General features: G+C 23.5%; 1 protein-coding gene across 1 annotated transcript; it reads right to left on the bottom strand.

Moving 5' to 3' along the window:
* Positions 1-1,675: 1,675 nt before the first annotated feature.
* On the bottom strand, positions 1,676-11,139 carry LOC145842917 (replication protein A 32 kDa subunit-B-like). The gene is made up of 7 exons (XM_082950395.1): positions 11,093-11,139; positions 9,681-9,748; positions 7,968-8,167; positions 5,866-5,971; positions 3,142-3,255; positions 2,445-2,635; positions 1,676-1,999 (listed from the first exon to the last, which is right to left on the bottom strand). The coding sequence occupies exons 1-7, from the start codon at positions 11,115-11,117 to the stop codon at positions 1,921-1,923; spliced, it is 783 nt and encodes a 260-aa protein (XP_082806521.1). The 5' UTR covers positions 11,118-11,139; the 3' UTR covers positions 1,676-1,920.
* Positions 11,140-19,041: the final 7,902 nt, after the last annotated feature.

Here is a 19,041-nt window from a genome sequence, read left to right as displayed (position 1 = left end):
TGTAAAAATTTCAAAAAAAGCTTGTAGATATTAACAGGACTTACATATGTATTTTTTATATTTGACAAATACACATTACTTTTTTAGTTAAGGCCTTTTCAACTTTTTTTCAAGAATTCGAATAGTCGAGCACCCGAAGGCTTGTTTGCTGATGATCAAACCAAATGTTAACGATGAGCTCATGAATGATGTCTCACGGCATATGAAAGTCAAGGCTTAGGCACTGTAGACCTTCGCTGATGATTTCTTTAATCATTTAACTTCATTTTTAACATTATTTTATTAAACAGAATAGGAAGACTGTTTGATAAAAGTAAAAATATTATTTTAATTAGTCTTCACGATTTAAGTTGTGAAGAAGTAATGAGTGTAAACTCAAATATAACAAAAATATTTATTACAACATTAATATTTTTATATCACTGAGCGTTCAATAATCTATTTTATTTTTGTTTCTGCAAGCTCAAGTACAATTAATAAAACTCTATTGACTAGCAACTTTAAATGGAACAATCAAAATATTCTTCAAAAAGATTTACTACCAAGACTTTAAAATAATTAAACAACTAGTTATTTGAAGGTTCAACTTGGTTAGATCATGAAAGAAATAAAAAAGCAGATATCATTGAGTTAAAGTTTTTTTTTATTAGTTAAAATATTAAAGTTTGTTGGTTTCTTTTATTAATACTTTTTTAATTAATTAGATCTGCTGAGTATTTAAAACTTCGTACATACTAAGAAAATTTCTATACAGGGTTGCTACTCGTTTTTTTCAAGGTTTTCAAAGTTTCTCTAGATTTTTAAAAGTACTTATTTTTGTGTCTACTTTAGTTAAAAGTAAAGGTAAAAAATTGTTAAATAGTTTAAAAACATTTAAAATATACTGTAAAGATCTTTCAAAAGTGTTTTTTAATAAAAAAATTTATGGTAATGACAAAATTTTTCTACTTAACATGTAAAAATAGTTTAAAATTCCAGGTTTTTTAGTGATATTTGTTCAAAATTACAGGTTTTTTGCCTGAATTGTCAAACTCTAGGTCTCCAAGTAAAGTGGCAATCCTGTTCTATAGCAAACAAGTTGCAAAAAATATTCATTATCATGCATTTTATAGAACTTGTACTTACAAGTGAATTTATTTGTTTTTTATCTAGAATTAAATAATAACATTTTTTTGATATTATATGGAGATGAATTATTTATAAATCGACTTTAGTTTAATTTGTACTAGTAAAAAACTTAACTTAAATTATGGATAAAAAAATTTATTTAACTAACACAGGTTTAAAATTAAGTTTTAGGAATATAATGTGAACATTAAAAACGATACAATTTTAATTTTTAAATAATAATTCTGTCATTCAATGTTATAACAAGGGTAAAAAATATCAACAAAACTAGCTGAAGATATCTAAGCATACCTTCCTTGGTAGTAATAAAAGCGTAAATTAAAATTTTCTTTTGTTTCATTCAAAACACATTATCTCTTATCACATTAATTCTAAAAATTGTTCTTTTAACATGTTTTAATATCAAAATAAGCTTTAACCAAAATAAAAATATTTGATTTTTTTCAAATAAAGGACTAATAAAATGTTTAAGTTATTACTAAAAATAATATAAACTTGAAATACATTTTATTAATTTTACTCTAGTAATTTAAATCACCAAACAACGTGGAAATTTGTGTTTATTTAAAAAATTAGTTTAAAAAGAATGACTTTAAAAAACACGATAATAACCTTTTTATTTAAATTTTAGTTCCATAACGAAATATAAAGAATATTTACTAGAACATTTCAATTTTAAACATTATAAAAACTCGTAGTTATATTTATAAAAAAACAAAGGAATTCTTGATAAATCATTTTAACGCGTACAAACATAACTATTACAAATATATTTTCAAAACAAAATAAAATTTATCCAGTGGACCTGAAATGATCATCATTAATCGTTGAATATATATGACCTTCGTTACTCAAAAACTCAATGGCTTTTCTGAAAATTTTTATTTCGCTTTATGTGATAACGCGTTAAAAGTTTCATTAATTCTTTATATACACAATATATTAAAAAATTAACTTAAAAGCTTGTTTAAAACACGACCTATAGCCATTATACCAGAAGAAATGAGTTACTTAAAGTTTAATATGAAAGAATTTTTTTTAACACTTCATAAAAATATAAAAAGTTTCAAAGCATACCTTTCCTCGAAATATTCAAAAGAATTTATCAACTGGAACATAATAATAAAGGATAAATTTTATATTAAACTATATCATATGCCAATTTGAAATAATATCGTATAGTTATATCTAAGTTAATTTAACCAGCTAGTATAGTATATTTCGTTTAGTTTGATCATGAATAAATAAAGAACAATTTTTCAACATATTATCAAACGTTTAAAGTCCTTATTGACAATCAGAAAGCATAAACTCACCTAATTTGAGCTTCACTGAGGCCACTGAGCGACTGTTTTATCGCTTGAACACTGATTCCCTCGGCTGCTTGCGTGTTGTGAACCAAACTCCAAACTTGAGACTGAATGTTGTCGAAACCGTTGGGGTTGTCATTGAAGTTGTTTCCTGGCTTCACATTGCCGTATGACTGGACGCTTCCGGTACTTTGCCCCTGTTAATTAGTATTTTTTTTGTATTAATTGTATATTTTGATTAATTTTTTGGGGATGTGTCAGAATATGAGTCAATGTCATCTTTGTTTTTTGTCAGACTGAGTAAAAGTTAGTTATTTTTACTTTACACTGTTGCAATAAGAACATGTTAATTTTCAACATGACTACATCAGTATTTTGAACGAAATTTAATCAGTAATTTTATAACTGTGATAATTAATACTTTATTTTAATTTTCTAAATTCATATAATTATTACTTCTTTTTTTTTGACATTATTTTGACCAAAACTGACAACTATAAATATCTTCCGATTGTGAATACGAAATTTTAGATTGTCAAATTTTGGGCTTGAAGTGCACTTTTTTAGTACTTTGTTGAGTACGTTTATTATATTAATCACCGGCATTAAAGCTAAACACTAGTTCTTTTAATAGAACAGTTAATCTAAAAATCTAACTTAATTTATTTTATAAAAATATAGTTATAACATTATCAAAACATACTTGATCCATTGCTTGACATTTTTTCTTGTACAACAGACACTCAAGCATGTGGGTTGTTATTTCATTCATATCTTCAATAGCTCGCATGTTTAACACGTTGAGGGTTACAGTTTTCTAGAATTACAATGATAAAAGATAATATTGAATAGTTCTAGCTAAATAAAACTTAAAGTAAAAAATAAAACTAAACAAACCATAATTAAAAACAATGCTTAGTTTTTTAACGTTAGGTACAAATAATTACGAATACCGTTATGAGCTTTAAATTTGTATGTATAATATCTTGCTTAAAAATAGGTTTGCAACTCTTTTTGTGAAAAAACTGCCCTGAGTGACCATATCATCCTGAGTTTTTTTCAAATCCTAAAAAAAAAATTGTCTCTGGCACAAACTACTTATACCTCAATGTTCATTTTTATTCTATTTAAAAGAAAGGTTGTATGTGTATGTTTCTGCATTAGATATTCTTTAAACTTATGATAATTACTGTTTTCGAAAATTCAACATTAACAGTTTAATTCAACTGAGGTTGAAAAAGTAGATTTTGTTGATAATTTTATGATACTATGCTTGTTAGTTGACTTTATTTATAACAGAAAAAGCTTTTTTTTTACATTTTAATTTACCAACTTTAATCCTTACTCTATCAAGTACTCACTTGCATGAACAAACTCAAATCATGATAAATACTAATTTCAGAATAAAAATAAAATACAATGTTGTTTCTAAAGTTAATGAAGAACTAGCCGTGAGGCTAAAACTAAAAAAAAAACATTTCAAAATCAATAAAAATCATGTTATGTTCTTTAACAAAATAGGTTGTATAAATTAAAAAAAAAAATGAAACTGGATTAACTAAATTTAATTCTAAATCTATAAAAAATCTGCCCTGCTGTTTTTTTTATAAATCTTAACTGCCTGGAGTCATCCTGATATTTAAAAAACAATAATCTTGAATTATCCTGAGTTTCAAAACAGCCTGAGTACTCTGAGTGTGTGGCAGCCCTGAAAATAGTTATAATTATTTTTTAGTACAGTAGTTAGTAGTATGATTTCTTTTAAACGCTGTTTTCCGTAGAAATGTTCGAAAAATGTGTCGGTTCGTGCTTCATGAACTTCTAACACCTACTTGAAAAAATTATCTAAAACTTAATATATAAATTTTAGGGATTATAATTACGGTAAAGTAAAGGGTTACCACTGGTTTTTGGGAAATTTCTTCCAGGTTTTTCAAAGTACACTTTTTGGGTCTATTTTTAGTTTTAAGTTAAGTTTAAAAACTGTGTTAAATAGTATAACAAAATTGAAAAGATATTGAAAAGCTACTTTAAATGTGTTTTTTAATAAAAAAAAATTTGATGATGACAAATTTTTTTCATCTTTATGATAGATTTTTCGTGTTAAATCAACAGTTTACTACTAAACATGTAAAAATCGTTTAAATTTCCAGATTTTGTGGCAACTCTGAATCTAAATAATTGACTGAAAACATGAAAATTTAAAAGTTATGCAAGAAACAAAAAGAAGAACATTAAAATTTAGAAAAGTAAAACTTATGAATATGATATTATAAATCTAGGATGCTGACTAATTACTCAAGTAATGACATTTAAAAATATTCATCATTAAAAACTCAGTTTTATGCTTAAACAAATCCCATTTGTTATACATAAACTAAACATTGAAAGTTAGATTTAGATTTAATTAAATATTTCATTTTATTTGTATTTGTAAGCATTTGTTACTTAAAATAAAGTTTAGCTTTCATTTTTATTTACTTTATTTATAATGTAAATATTTTAAGGTTTTATTGAAAAGTAATTTTTTCATTAGGTAATTTAAGGGCTACGGGGGATCCGACATTTTTTTTACTAAAAATAACATTGGATCTTATATGAAAGCTTGAAGTACAAACTAAAAGCCAGTTTTTATAGAATTAAAAAACCTCATTTAACTTTTGAAATATTGTAATTTTTATAAAAATTTTCCAATACAAACGTAAGGGCCGCAAATTTTACTGTACTCAGTTTAATGTTTAGAATGGTACAAAAAATTTGTGTAAATTAGCAATATGTACTTTATGATTGCATAAAACTGAACCTTCAAAAACTTGAAGAAAACTTCAGTAGCAGTATATATTGTCTTACGAGGTATTTATAACTATTAGTTAAATTTAAGTCTTAATTAGTTCATTTTGAATATAATATTCTAACTACTCGTTTAATATTTATATAATATAATCTTTTCTATTTACTAAGGACCGTTTTAATTTAAAAGAATAATTCCAAAATGCTATAAACTTAAATTGTTGTATGTTATTAGTTGTTGTTAACTAATTTTTATATAAGAATAAATTTTATTTTTTAACTGACTTTGTTTTGATTAAGTCTAATAAGCATAAATATTACAATACCTATAGACTAGGAAAAATTAATCTAAAACACTTCAAAAATGTAAAACACTTGTCTATTTGCAATTTTTTTATATCCTATTTGCATTTTTTTATTTCATTATATTACCATACAAACCAAAAATAGAACAAATTTAAATTACATAAAAGATTTTTAAAACCTTTATTCATCTTAAAAATTTTTTTATCCAGTCCATTTAAACTCAAAATACTTTTGTTTCAGTTATACTCCTTAATGAAATGATACTTATTGCTGTCAAATGTTTTTCAAACAACTTTCCTCATCTTCAGTCTTCAAAATAGAAATATCAAACCTGGAAACTTCTGAGCTGGGCAAAGACGCGCACGTAAGTTCCAACTTCGAACACTTGGTCCTCGTTCTGAGCGCTTTCGTCATTTTCGTCCCCGTCCCCTGTGATCCTGCAAATATTTTTTATTCGAAGTTTAAATCGTTTCAAGTATCATCTCAATGTAGTTTAAGATATACTTATTACAGTCAACAAATGGAAATCCAAAGAATTATTTGAATAATTTAGCTATTAGTATAACTTAAATTCTAATGAGTAGAGAAAATATTGTTAAAATTATAATTATGTTATTCATTCTGTCTTTAAATTCTGAACAAAACACACATTTGTTAAAGTACTTTCGTTTATTTACAAAACATTAGCAAGTAAAAATGGCTTTTCTTCAAATAGAATGAAATTAAATCATAATGAAATTACAATAAATAAAAAACACTATTTTAACTAATAAATAAAAAAACCTATACAACTCTACTATTTTTTTTCTAACATTTTTACAAACATCATAAATTACTATTTTTCAGGGTTTTGCGGTAGAATAATAAGTTCAGTTATAATTTTAGTTTTATGGTTGAATATTATGCAAATTCTATATTCAATTGTTAAAAGTTCACATAAAACAGTTATTATTTTATGATATTAAAATATACTCATGTAAAGGGTTGCAAAAATAGTTTTGAATATTTTTGCAGGTTTTATAAATTTCTTCCAAGTTTTTGTTTATTTTTACTATAGAATTAAGTTTAAGCTAAAAAACTGTCTTAAATAGTATAAAATATTTAGAAAATACTTTAACTCTATTTTAAATGTGTTTTATAATAAATAGAATTCTAAATGGTACAAAAGATATTGTGTATTAAATTATTATTGTAATAAATCAAAATCTTATAATTTTGCATTAAAAAATTGCTTAAAATTCCAAGTTCTTTAGTGATTTTTGTACGAAATACAGGTTTTTAAAGTTTCTCAAATTCCAGGTTTTTTTTTTTTTGCTTAAATTGACACATTTTAAATTATTTGGCACTCCTGTTCGTAGGTCTAATAATAAAGATTATTATAGTAAAAAAGGATTAAAATTTTTTTTTTTGATTATCTTTTTCTGGTTAAAAAAACAAGTTTTTTGGTTAATTTTTAGTATAAAATTAATTTTAAGGAAAAATTTTCTTTAGATAGTACAACAATATTGAAAAGATGCTGTAATGCTACTTTAAATGTGTTTGTCATAGAATAGTTGATGATACATTTTTTTATTTTTATGGTGGACTTTTAGTTGTATTATATTAAGAATTTGAATTGATCATACTCCTTATCATTAAATCAAGATCTATAAAGTAAAAATTAAACAATAGATTTTTTGTATCTAATCCAAATTTCTGTACTTTACATGCAATAATAGTTTGAAACTTTAGATTTTATAAAGATTTTTGTTCGAAATTCCAGGTTTTCCAGGATTTTGGCAAACCTGTTTTTTATAAAAAGAAAAAATCATAATTATTAAGATCCATATTTTTTAGTAATTTAAAATACTTATTTTAGCTATATCTCAAAAATGGTCTAAATTAAAAACAAATTAAAATTATAATGCAATGAAATGTTTTGAAGATAATTCACAAATACTCAAAATTATTAGAATTTGGATTGTCCTGCAGCCTTATCAGATGCATATGCTTTGCTTGGGTGCATACATATTAATGACCCTAAAATATATTGAGTAATAACTCTGGGTTAATTAAATGTGGCAGTTTTTTTTGATTAAAAAAAAAATACAATTAAGAAAAAAAATTAAACAGTTTCTCAAATTTTACATAACATCAAGAGTCACTATTCTTATTTAATAACAACTACAAATAATATATAACTATTTGAACTTTCTTCATAACAGTATTTTTCTAAAACTTAAGTAGGTTATTTTACTACTTGAATATATTTATGTACAAAAACTTTTCGCCGGTAACATTATGTTTTGTTAGTCTAACTTTACTTGTTTTGCACATACTATTTTTCATCTACTAAAGTTAGCAGGTAAGATTTTGTCAACCAACCTTAAGTTGCCTACTCCTATGATATATTCAATATAATACAACCAATTTAAAACTATAAATTTAACTTACCAGTTTTTGACAGAAACCACTCCATAAGTATCATCCAGTTGATAAGTGTTACACATTTGACTTTGTTCATGATGAACGATTGAGCCAACAATTGTTACTTGGTTTACATCTTTACCATTCAATTTAAATCCACTATCATCAGGGTTCATTTCTCTGATACTTTTAGTTGTTAATGGGACTATGTTTAGTACTCTTGGTTTCTGAAAGTAATACATAAATGAAAAAAATTTCTTAGTATATATTCTAAAACGATTTTTTCATACATTTATAATGTTAGTTGTTCAAACATTTGTTTTAGACAGAGTAACATTTTACTTTTGATTAGATGTAACAAGGTATATTAATATAGTTTTTTAATCGTAGTTTTCAATACAAACCAAATAACTTATTACTGAAATAGAGTAGAGAATAAAGAAAATTAAATGAATTATTAGTTTTAAAACTTGACAAAAACTAATACTGTCTGTATAAATTTAATTCATTAACATTTTTGTGCTAAAATTAACAAACTTTATCTAAAGAATGCATTAAAAATATATACATATATGTATATGATACATTCTATTGTAAATATAAATAAACAAAAAGGTTAGCAATGTTTTACATAGGTCTTTGATTAATTTAATTTTTTCAACTAAAAATAAAAAGTTTACTAAATCAATATCTTTTGTCAAGTTCAACTAGAAAATTTAAGTTACAACAAGATAGTATTAATTGTAAAACTTATCTGCTTTGAATAATATATATATAAATATACTTCTATAATTATGTAAATGCTGCAATAGAGAGGCTCTCTACAACTGTAAATTGTAGGTGCCAGTATTTATTGAAAAAACAGTAAAGTATCGGTAAAAACTTTGTGTTTAATCAACATATTTTTGTATAAACAGGGTTAGCTAAACCTGTTTGAAAAGTTTCTTCCAGGATTTCATAAGTACAAATTTTTTGATCTTTTTAAAGTATATATTAAGTTTAAGATTTAAAAATTGTCTTAAATACTACAACAACATTAAAAAAATTGTAAAGCTACTTTGATTTTTTTTAAATTCTAATCATAAAAAAAATTGTCTATGTTACATATTTTTGTATCAAAATAAAATTTTATTATTTTACATTTAAAATTGCTTAAAAATTCTGTTTTTTTTTTTTTGTAATTCACAAATTCCAATTACAAATATTTGAGTTAAAAAAGAAAAGTACGTATGTTTAATAAAAATAATAAAATTGTTTTTAATCCTTAGCTGTAGTTCAAATTGAATTGCACTTTGCTAAATTTAAATTGCACTGTTTAGTTTTATTTTTTAGAGCACTGGCAGTAGTATAATTGAAAATATACTTTTTTAATAGAATTAAAACATTTTATATACAAAATATAAAAACAAGCTACATTTTAAAGAACTTGTTTACAAAAGTTACAACAATAATACCATCAACAATTGATGATTGTTTACAGATAGGGTAGAACAGAGTTTTATAAAGTATTTCAGAACTTTTGTTTGCAAACATAAAAACCAGTAAGATTAGTTTATTAGCTGTCAAGACTTTTTTTTTTAACTAGTTTCAATTAAATTTTAAATTTTTATTCTTAAATATTTCAACAATATTCAAACCTAAAAAACATTTTAAAAGTTTAATTTTTTGTTAATTAGTTTTTAAAAATTAGTTTTTAATATATTTTTTTATTTAAAGAATGGTAAATAATGTTTCACTTACTCTTGGTCGATCACCAGCACCAGCATTTTGATTTCCAAACCCACCAAAACCAGCACCATTTCCAAAACCTGATTTTTATAACATCAACAAATATATACATTAAAATGTAACATTAAACAGAAAAATCAAATTAATTCCTCATATAAATTACAAAACTATAAGTTTAATTTATAGAAACTTTTTAGAGTGCTTATTAACACTTAAGGTTTCATATAATGGCCAATGTTAATTTTAGTAAAAATGTTGGACCCTTAATAGCCTTAAGCAGACTATTAAGGGTATAAGGCAGATTAAGGATATTTTTATATAATTTAACACTGGCTCCAATTATAATTTATAAGCCAGCTTTCTTAGAATATAAATACTTTTTACAGTTTTTGAGATATAATTTAGTAAAAAAAATCTAATATAAAACACAATTTATTTTTGTCAAATAAACAGAAATTAAAAAATATAACTTCTCTAAATATTTATCTTCTTCATTTTATGAAATACTCATCAAATTTTTAAGAAACGTTCCTATATATTTCAAAGTATTTTGAATGTTAGAATTAAAGTTTTAGATTAAAATATAATATTTTTTATATAAAAGCCAAAAAACAGTTTAGTAAAAAATAGATTACAAAAACTTACTAAAAAATTGAACAATCTAAGTTAAAAAACAGAGAAGTAGGTACATATATTAATGAAGAATTTTTTTATTTGCATTTTAGGTAAGTGCTTACTTATCTGAAAGAAATGACTGACTTTGATTATTTATATCTCAAAAAATATTTCAAGATTTGTTAAGCCAAAATAAGTTACCGGAGGATTCCACGTTTTGTGGCAACTATGATATAAAAATAATAACTTGAAACATTTAAAAACAAATAAAAACTTTCGTGATATAACATTGTGTGGAAAGTTTATTTTATTATTTGTTCTGATTGTGTAGGGGTCCTAGTATTGGCTTAGTAAACTTTCATATTTGAACGTTGCAAGAAAGAAACCCAGTGGTCGACACATCCAAAAAAAAAGTATTCAATAGTGCCTTTTTTTTTAAGTAACTTGATAAATTTTTCAAGTAGATTTACTTAGCTGAGTATTTGACCTGGCATTGCTTTTTTTTTGTATATTTGTCAGCCATTGGATTCAATCTTGAAACGATCAACTCTGAGAGTTTTCAAACCCCTCATTAGACTCCTACACCTTTAGGCTACACTTACAATTGACAAAAAAGTGGTCAAAATGTTTGGTCCTAGGACCTGGAGGAAAAAACCGTTCGGTTATTGATACACCTGAACAGTTAATCCCCTCACCATCATGTCCAGGACCAGGACTTGAAAAATACTTTACCATCCATACATTACAAAACAGAACCAGAGTTCAAATACTTGACCTAAGTAAAAAAATTAAAAACATTAATAACTTACCAGCTTGACCATTATTTCCAAACATTTTTATTGGTCTATATTTATTACAACCTGCAATGAGACAATAGTCAATTAAGTGAATAGAAAAAACAGAAATAACATTGGATACTTAAAGAATCTTAAAGTTATAAATTGAAAAAAATAAGATTTATATGTATGTTAAATAAAATTCTTATAAAAAAGGGTTCACAAATAACAATATAGTTAGTTTAGTTATCTTTATATTTTTTCATTTTAATTACTTGCGTCCCGCGAAATGAAACCACTTTTATGGTTTTTTTGAATTTGTTTTCAATCAAATGCAAATAAAATTGTACTTTATCTTTTATATGTACTACAACACATTTTGTTGAACCTTTTTTTATTTTTCTTTATTTACCCGAACCACATTTATAATTGTTTTCAGTATAAAAATATTTAATTAGCAAAATTAAAATACATTTTATAAAAATGTTTAGTAATGAACCTTTACTAGCTTAAATCATCGTTTTCAAATAATGCAAAGATAAATAAGTTTTAAATACTTAGTATTTTGTAAGTTAGTATTTTTTAATTTAAATTTTTAAATATACTTTGTGATAGATGACAGATATAGTTAAATATAAATCTAAAAGTTTAAAACATAATTACAAACCTATCTAAAAAATACATTTAATTATTTTCGGTACATAGTAAAATTAGGTGTGCACATATGCTTATTTTTCTACAAACAGTGTTGTAAAATGATTTTTATAATTTCAAACTATATAACTTATAAAAATGTAGGTAAGTTTACATTAGGAGAAATATTTGAGTGTTGTTTTTTCATCAAAAAAATTATTTAAAACGTCTTTTTACAGTTGTTTAATCGATATATTTAGAATAGTAGATATCTAAAAAAAAATTACATTTAAAATTTAAGGACTTTAAAACACTTAGTAAAGTTAGACGATTTGATTTTGAGCTTTAGAATATATAGTTTTTAAGAAATTTTACAAGTGTTTGTTAAAAACGTAAGACATGATATCTTTCTTAATTTATATACTTTAAAATAGTTACATTAGATCGTTTAATTTAGTAAATTAACTATTTTTATTTTTGTTTAGATGCTTAAAAAATTTTTTTTGGTAAAACTATGTTTAGATAATTGATTAATTAGTTTTATATGTATTTGCTAAATTAATATAAATCAATACTTAAAACTTTGTTACACATTTAAAAGTCTGTAAAATATTATTTTCAAGGTTTTTTGTAATAAACTCACAAACTAATATTATTTAATTGGTAAGTTACACTTATAAATGTTGTTGAATGACCTCTAAACACAGTGAAAATAAGTTTTTTTTTAATTAAATTAATATTTTTTACTAAGTCTACTTATCAATCGTTTTAACAACTAATTTACTATTTAATTTATTTATTAATAAACTTTGAGCCTTTAGATTAAAAAATTTAAAGCGTTTGTTCACTAAATAAATTATTATTATTTGTTCACTAAGTTATTATTTAAAATGTTTACAAACAGTTAGTCATTTTTAACATTTGTTTTAAAAAGATAAAATTTTAAAATCATCCTGATAATTACTAAAAATAATTTTATCATAAACTATTCTAAAATTTTTTACAAATTTTTATACAAAATAACTTATTGAATGCTTAAAAACAATTGATTTTATTAATATCATAAATTTCGGCTTTACTAAGGAAACTACTATAATTTACCTTGTATTTAACCTATTTTTTATCTGTTTATTTTATTAACATTTAGTAAAATTTGTTAAACTAAGTAGCATAAGAAGAACTTATAACAAAATATTTTTTAACAAATAACAACTGTAAAGTTTCTTACTGTTTGTTTGCTATTCAACTTTTATTTAAATTATAATTTGAATTCAATTTTTTACTAGATATTTATTGGCCATTCCAATCTATACAGTTTTAATTAGTTTAAGTTCAATTATATATAGCTTAAAAACAGATTCTCCAAAATATTAGCTCTTACGATTCAAAAAAAAATTGCAGCTTAAACATTTAAAAATGTTTTTATGAGTAGTTAAAAGGCTTATACAAAACCAGTTGACTTACTTAAAAAAAAACTATAGTATGATTTAATACTTTTTAGGTCACAGAAAAAACAACTTAACAATAATAAGTCAAAAAGTATATAAATTATACTATTTTGTAGTACTTATATCGAATTTTTGTGCATTATTTAAAAACTTCTGACTTAATTAAAAAAATTTTTTTTTTGATTTTAAACAAACTGCACCAACAAATAAAACTTTTGAAAATATCTAGTTAAAGCTACATTAAATAGAAATCGATCATAGTTATACTTTAATCAGGTAAAAATATACCACAAAACTTAAGAAACTTGTTTAATTTTTTTATAAACAAGTTTGACTTGGACTTTATTTTATTCGTTATTGTAAACTATTAAATACTAAAGCTTAATTAAACATTTCTTTTAATTTGTTTATCTCTATAAACTGCGGTTATATATGTAACAGATTTTTTTTTCTATTAGCAGCACATTGTATTTTTTTTATAAAATGCATTATAACTATTGATATTATTTTACTCTGTGCCATATCTAAACCTCATAATATATGAATTAGTAACAGTCTATTCAATGAGTTTTTATTATACATTAAAGTGTTCTATTACTTTTTACAATATTTGTAATAATAAATGTAAAGGTGATAAAGTTGTATTTTCACGTTATACTATAAAATTATTCATTTTAATAAGCTTTTAAAAGAGAACAATAGTTCTGTTTTATTATACTAAATAACTACAAGTAAATAGTTCAAATAATTATAAGAATACTTTATTCAATGATAACAACGGAACTAACTTGTCTGTTTATACGTGTATTATATATTGAATAATATAACTTTATTTATTTTATCAAAAGTTAATTTATGTTGTAATGATTCTTTTTGAAAAAAAAATTCTATTTTAAGCACTGACGAGTCTTTTCAGCAAATCTTAGTTTGCCAAAAAATACATTTTATACAATAAAAATTTATTAGTTGCCTCTTATAAAAAACACCTCTAATTGTCAATCATCATACTTTTAGTATATATTTAAACCAGGAAATTGCAGTTTGTTTAAGTTTTGATTTATCAAGTACTTTAATGCATAACAACAAAATAGTTTGATATTCTTTTAACTTACACTTTATGTGGAACATAAAAATTTTTAAATCTAAAACTAAAAAGTATCTAGAATAATAATGTTATTGGTAAAGTTACAATATACTCAAACATACAGTTTTTAAAAATATGAAAATAACCTTAAATTGTACAAAAGCATTCTTAAAAATTTAAAATATTTTGCCGGTTTTATATATTAGGTTTATTCAAAATTCAAAAAATACATAAAAGTTTTATTTAAACTTAATTAATTGACTTTAAATTACTATCATTAATAAATTTTCGTTTATTGCGAATAAAATACAGCGGCGTAGCGTAGTACTTTGGTCAGGGGTGAATTTTTTTTTTCCAAAAAATCCCCTAACTTGAGACTTTTGTAATTAGCTATAAAGAAAATGTTTTTTTAAGTAATATAATTAAAATAGTTTTATTAAATAAAGGAAAATTCGAAGTTATTGTTCAAAAAAATACATATATATTTTAAATTAAACCATTTAAAGAAAATTAAAACTTCATTAGAACTACTTATACTTGCACAAATATTTATATAACATTACTAAATGAAAAATGTTTTTTTACTAATTAGAGCAAACTTTATCTTTATAGTAACTAATATGTTTAATAAAACGAAAGCATCTGTTTTATTAACGAAAAAATATCAATCTTTTTAATATACAATACAAACGTGATAACAGCACCTCATTGCACATTATATATATTACTCAAACTGCCTGAAAAAAAGAAAGTGAAACTTTATTATTTGAGTAGATTGCTTGCTTATTTAATGTAGGTTAGGTATAGATGTTAGAAAATTAAATCTAAAATATAACAAAGTTGAAGCAAAATGAACTTAGCTTATTGCATATTTTTAAATTTTGATCAAATACAAAGCAAAAGTTGTCAAAAAACAATACCAAAGTTATTAATTAATACTTGAAAGTGATATTTTTTGTATTAAACTCATAATAAGTCATACTTTTAGATAACGCAGTTTTCAATATACTATCTTAATCTTTATTGTTAACTAAAAAAAAATAATAAAATCTTTATTATTAAAATTGAAAGTTTAAAATTGTTTTTTAAAGAAATCTGAAAAATTAGTTTTTTTTTTCTCTTAATTTATATGATTTTAGCTACATTAAATTATAAAACTGTAAAAATAAATCTTAACAAATGAAGAAAATCTTAAATATAAATAATGCTAAAAATAAAAATTTTATACCAATTGAACTGCAATCTTGAGTAATATTAGTATCTGGTGTTGATCTGTTATTTTTCAATTTGAGTTTTTCAACCTCAGATAATTTCCAATCTAACATTGAAGTTAATAACATTAAAGTTCAGAACAGATAATTCGATGACCGAGAGGTCTTTTGCTATCCAGGTCATTGAACCAAACATTTTTGAGCATTTTTTTTTTCTTCGTTTTTGTTCAATAAACTATAACTATAACATTTTTTTAGATTTCCAACGTTCCATACAATATTACTTTTGGTACTTTGTATATTTGTTTTTGTAACAATCTAAAAGTTAATCAAAACAAATTATTACTTTTTTTTCTTAATATTATAATACACATTTTATAAAATAAAAAAAATGATTAAGTTTGAAGATATCAGGATTTCCTTGCCACTCTTTGAGTCAAAAAGCTGTCCTGAATTAGTAAAAAAATATCCTGAGTCATTATGAGCTATTTAAAATCCTTTAAAGATTTTTTTTTTTTAACTATTAAAAACTGAGTTCTTTAACAAAATTGGTTATAAAAAATATACAATGCAACTAAATTAACTAGGTATCATTCATAATCTATAAAAGAAAAACTTTCCTGAAAGCTTTTGAAAACATTAAAACTACCCTGATTTTTTATATAAAAAACAAAGCTATCCCAAGTCAGCTTGAGTTAAAACTAAATTAAAATATTCTGAGTTATCCTGAGTCATACTAAAGTTTTCAAAAATTTCTTAAAATCCTGAGTGTTTGCAAAAAATTACCAAAAGTTTCTGATGCAAAACAATATGTTTAAAAGATAAGTTTTTAAAGGTCAAGTTTTTATAATTTACAAAATATATAAGTTTTTCTTTATCTTAAAATAAGTTAATCTAAGATCTTTAAAAGATGGAAATTTTTAAATTTTACAAGCAGTTTGTAAAAAATCAGATTAAAAAAAAAAAATTTTAATGTAATTTAAAATGAAGTATATTTGAAATTAATTAACTTCGTCTTTTAGATTAACAATTATTTTAAAAAGATCTATTTCTACAAGTTGCTTAAAATTTATTCATAATCTAACTGAACAAATTTTAAAATGATTTGCTACAAAAATAGATGAGTTTTTAAACTTTATGGTTGATAGATCTAAAATAGAAAGTTTTTGATTTGTTCATTATCTAAGAAAAAAAAAAACTACTTTTACTAAAAGTTTTAAGTTTACTGAAATTCAAATAAAACTTTTTGTAAAGTGAGGTTGATACTGTAATCACAGTATGAACTATGTATCTATTATTTGTTCTAATTTTATTTATTTTCTTAAATATTTTTTGTTTTTTATTATTAAATACTTTATATAATTATGTTATTTTTAATTTATTTTTACTTTACTAGTAATTATTAATTGCTATTTTATTGCAATCTGTTTATTCTTGAATCATTATCACCACAGTTTTAGTTTGATGGTTTGTTTACAAAATGTTAGCATTTTTCCTCGTAGAAACAACTATACTACTTCGGTGCACGCTTTCGGAATCTAAATAGAGTTTATAAATTAAAAAAAATTTCTTTATGGAGTTTTTCATCAAAGCCGGTACACAATCGTCTCTACGCACCGGAACCCGGCTATGCATATTTGGTATTCGAAAATTCGTTTGAATTTTCAAATACTACATAAACATAATTGAAAGAACACAAGTTAAGCAGAGAAATAAAATTATTAAAGGATAAAGTAAAATATTAGTTTTTTTTTTCTTTTAGATGGCACGCATGCGCCAGTGTCCCTCCTCACGCTACGCCCCTTGTGCCACTCTAGTGGTAATTGTCTCTTTTTTACTTTCTTTTTTTATCTCAAGCAATATAAAGTCGATAGTCTCGATTAATAGACAGTTCAGTACGGTGCAGTTTTTCTAGTAGCTACTTCATTGAATGGTCTGAACTCAGTGCAGCTTTTTGCTGCACTTAAGTTTTAATGGTTTCAATCTTGTTGAAGTGATTTCGATTTTAGAATGTTTTTAGTTTGGTTTAAACATGTAGTGTTTAGTTTCTGTTATTCTAGTGTAATGTTGTGCAGTTTTTCATCATCTTTTCGTCTCGCAGCTTCATTGTAAATAAAATCATTATCACAAATTCGAACCCAGTTAAATTAAGTAACTGATTTATTAAACATTTAGTAAATAGTAAGTAGTTCATATTAGTTTATTTAAGCAATTATAATTTAAGCGTTATCTTGGGGACTTCTACTTTGTATAAGTTAGAGCGCACGTTGCGTATTAAACCAGGCCAAAAAATAGTATATAAGTAGAATCTATCCCGAGATAGCGTCATGATGACCCGGACGTCCAGTTATTTATAGCTGGAATCGAACACAGATACCTTCATTAAAATTTTTACATTTGTTAGATGGTGACTTGAAAACAGAGTAAAATAAACTTTATTAATAATATTATAAATTCGATAAATTAAAGGGCATTTATTTAACCCAGTCATCTGGTCTGTAAAGTTTTAAAAATGAGTTTAAAATTTCTAGTTGGAAAAACAACTAAGTAGTTCGAGTTTGTGAGAGATTTGTGTTGTTTTTTGCAAAAAGTAATTAGCTTTATTATGTTGAATTTTATGTTAAAGTGGTTTGGGAAAAGCTAATAGACATGTGTTAGAACTAAAATGTATTTGTTGTGTAGATATTATTGCAATTTATGTTGAAGCGTTTTTTTCAAAATGAGTTTTAAACTAGTACGAGCAAGTTTAAACAAAAGTTTGTCTTGTTTTCAAGTTGTTCCGCGTTTTGTCAAATTAATTAAATATCGCTCAATCGTTTTAAACATTTTATTAAAAATTAAAATGTAACTAAAGGCTTCAAATAATAAAACTTTCTTATAACAAAAAGAGTTTTAAACGTCTATAAAAGTTAGCAACTGTAAAGTTTAATTGTTTTGTTTTTAAACAATCGGTTAATTTGAACTATAATGGATAATAAACTTTTTAAACTGCAAGTAAAAACATTGTTGTTTTTTCGTTCGTCCTTGTAAAAATATTTGTATGAGGTTATTAAAACTTGTTTTCGAGTGCATAATCGGTTATTGAAGTGAAATTTCTTAAGTTTATTAAACTTAATTTAGTTTTATATTTAGCAACAATGTTATGTTCAAACTTTAAACTATAATATTTAAAGTTTTTTTTTTACAATGACCTTGTTAAATGCTTGTAACAAACTTTATTGGCATGTTTTTTGTTGTTATACACTTCAGCTAACTTATAAAAACACAATTTTAATAAGGTCATTTGAGCTATTAATATCTTATTCAACATTTAAACGCTAACAACAACTTTGTTTTTAACTTTCTTAGAATGTTAAAGTTTTATAAATTAGTATAAAGTTCAAGAGCTATATATTTTTACGAAACAAATTTAAGCTTTTGAAATGAATATAATTGTTTGTTTTGTCAACTAACTCATGTTGAATGTGAAATGTTTTTTATTTTAAAGCTTGTAGAGAATTACTGTATACTGATTGGAGCAAAAAATGTTTTTTCAATTAACTTAAAACATACAAGACTTTTAAGATAAAAATAAATAGACTAATCGACTAATGAAATGTTATTGCT

This window comes from Thalia democratica, chromosome 1 (assembly GCF_965202585.1).
Source record: "Thalia democratica chromosome 1, ktThaDemo2.hap1.1, whole genome shotgun sequence".
Lineage (NCBI taxonomy): Eukaryota > Metazoa > Chordata > Thaliacea > Salpida > Salpidae > Thalia > Thalia democratica.
The sequence above is the reverse complement of the archived record's forward strand: the minus strand, read 5'-3'. Positions and strand labels throughout refer to the sequence as shown.

What these genes read in the sequence shown, in the direction of transcription:
- LOC145842917 (XM_082950395.1), bottom strand. Translation starts at nt 11,117, where the DNA reads ATGTTTGGAAATAATGGTCAAGCTG. An exon ending in AATGTCAAGCAATGGATCAA is followed by an intron (nt 2,636 to 3,141) that starts GTATGTTTTGAT and finishes ACTAATTAACAG; the next exon opens with GGGCAAAGTACCGGAAGCGT. An exon ending in CTCAGTGAAGCTCAAATTAG is followed by an intron (nt 2,000 to 2,444) that starts GTGAGTTTATGC and finishes AAAAATTTTCAG; the next exon opens with AAAAGCCATTGAGTTTTTGA.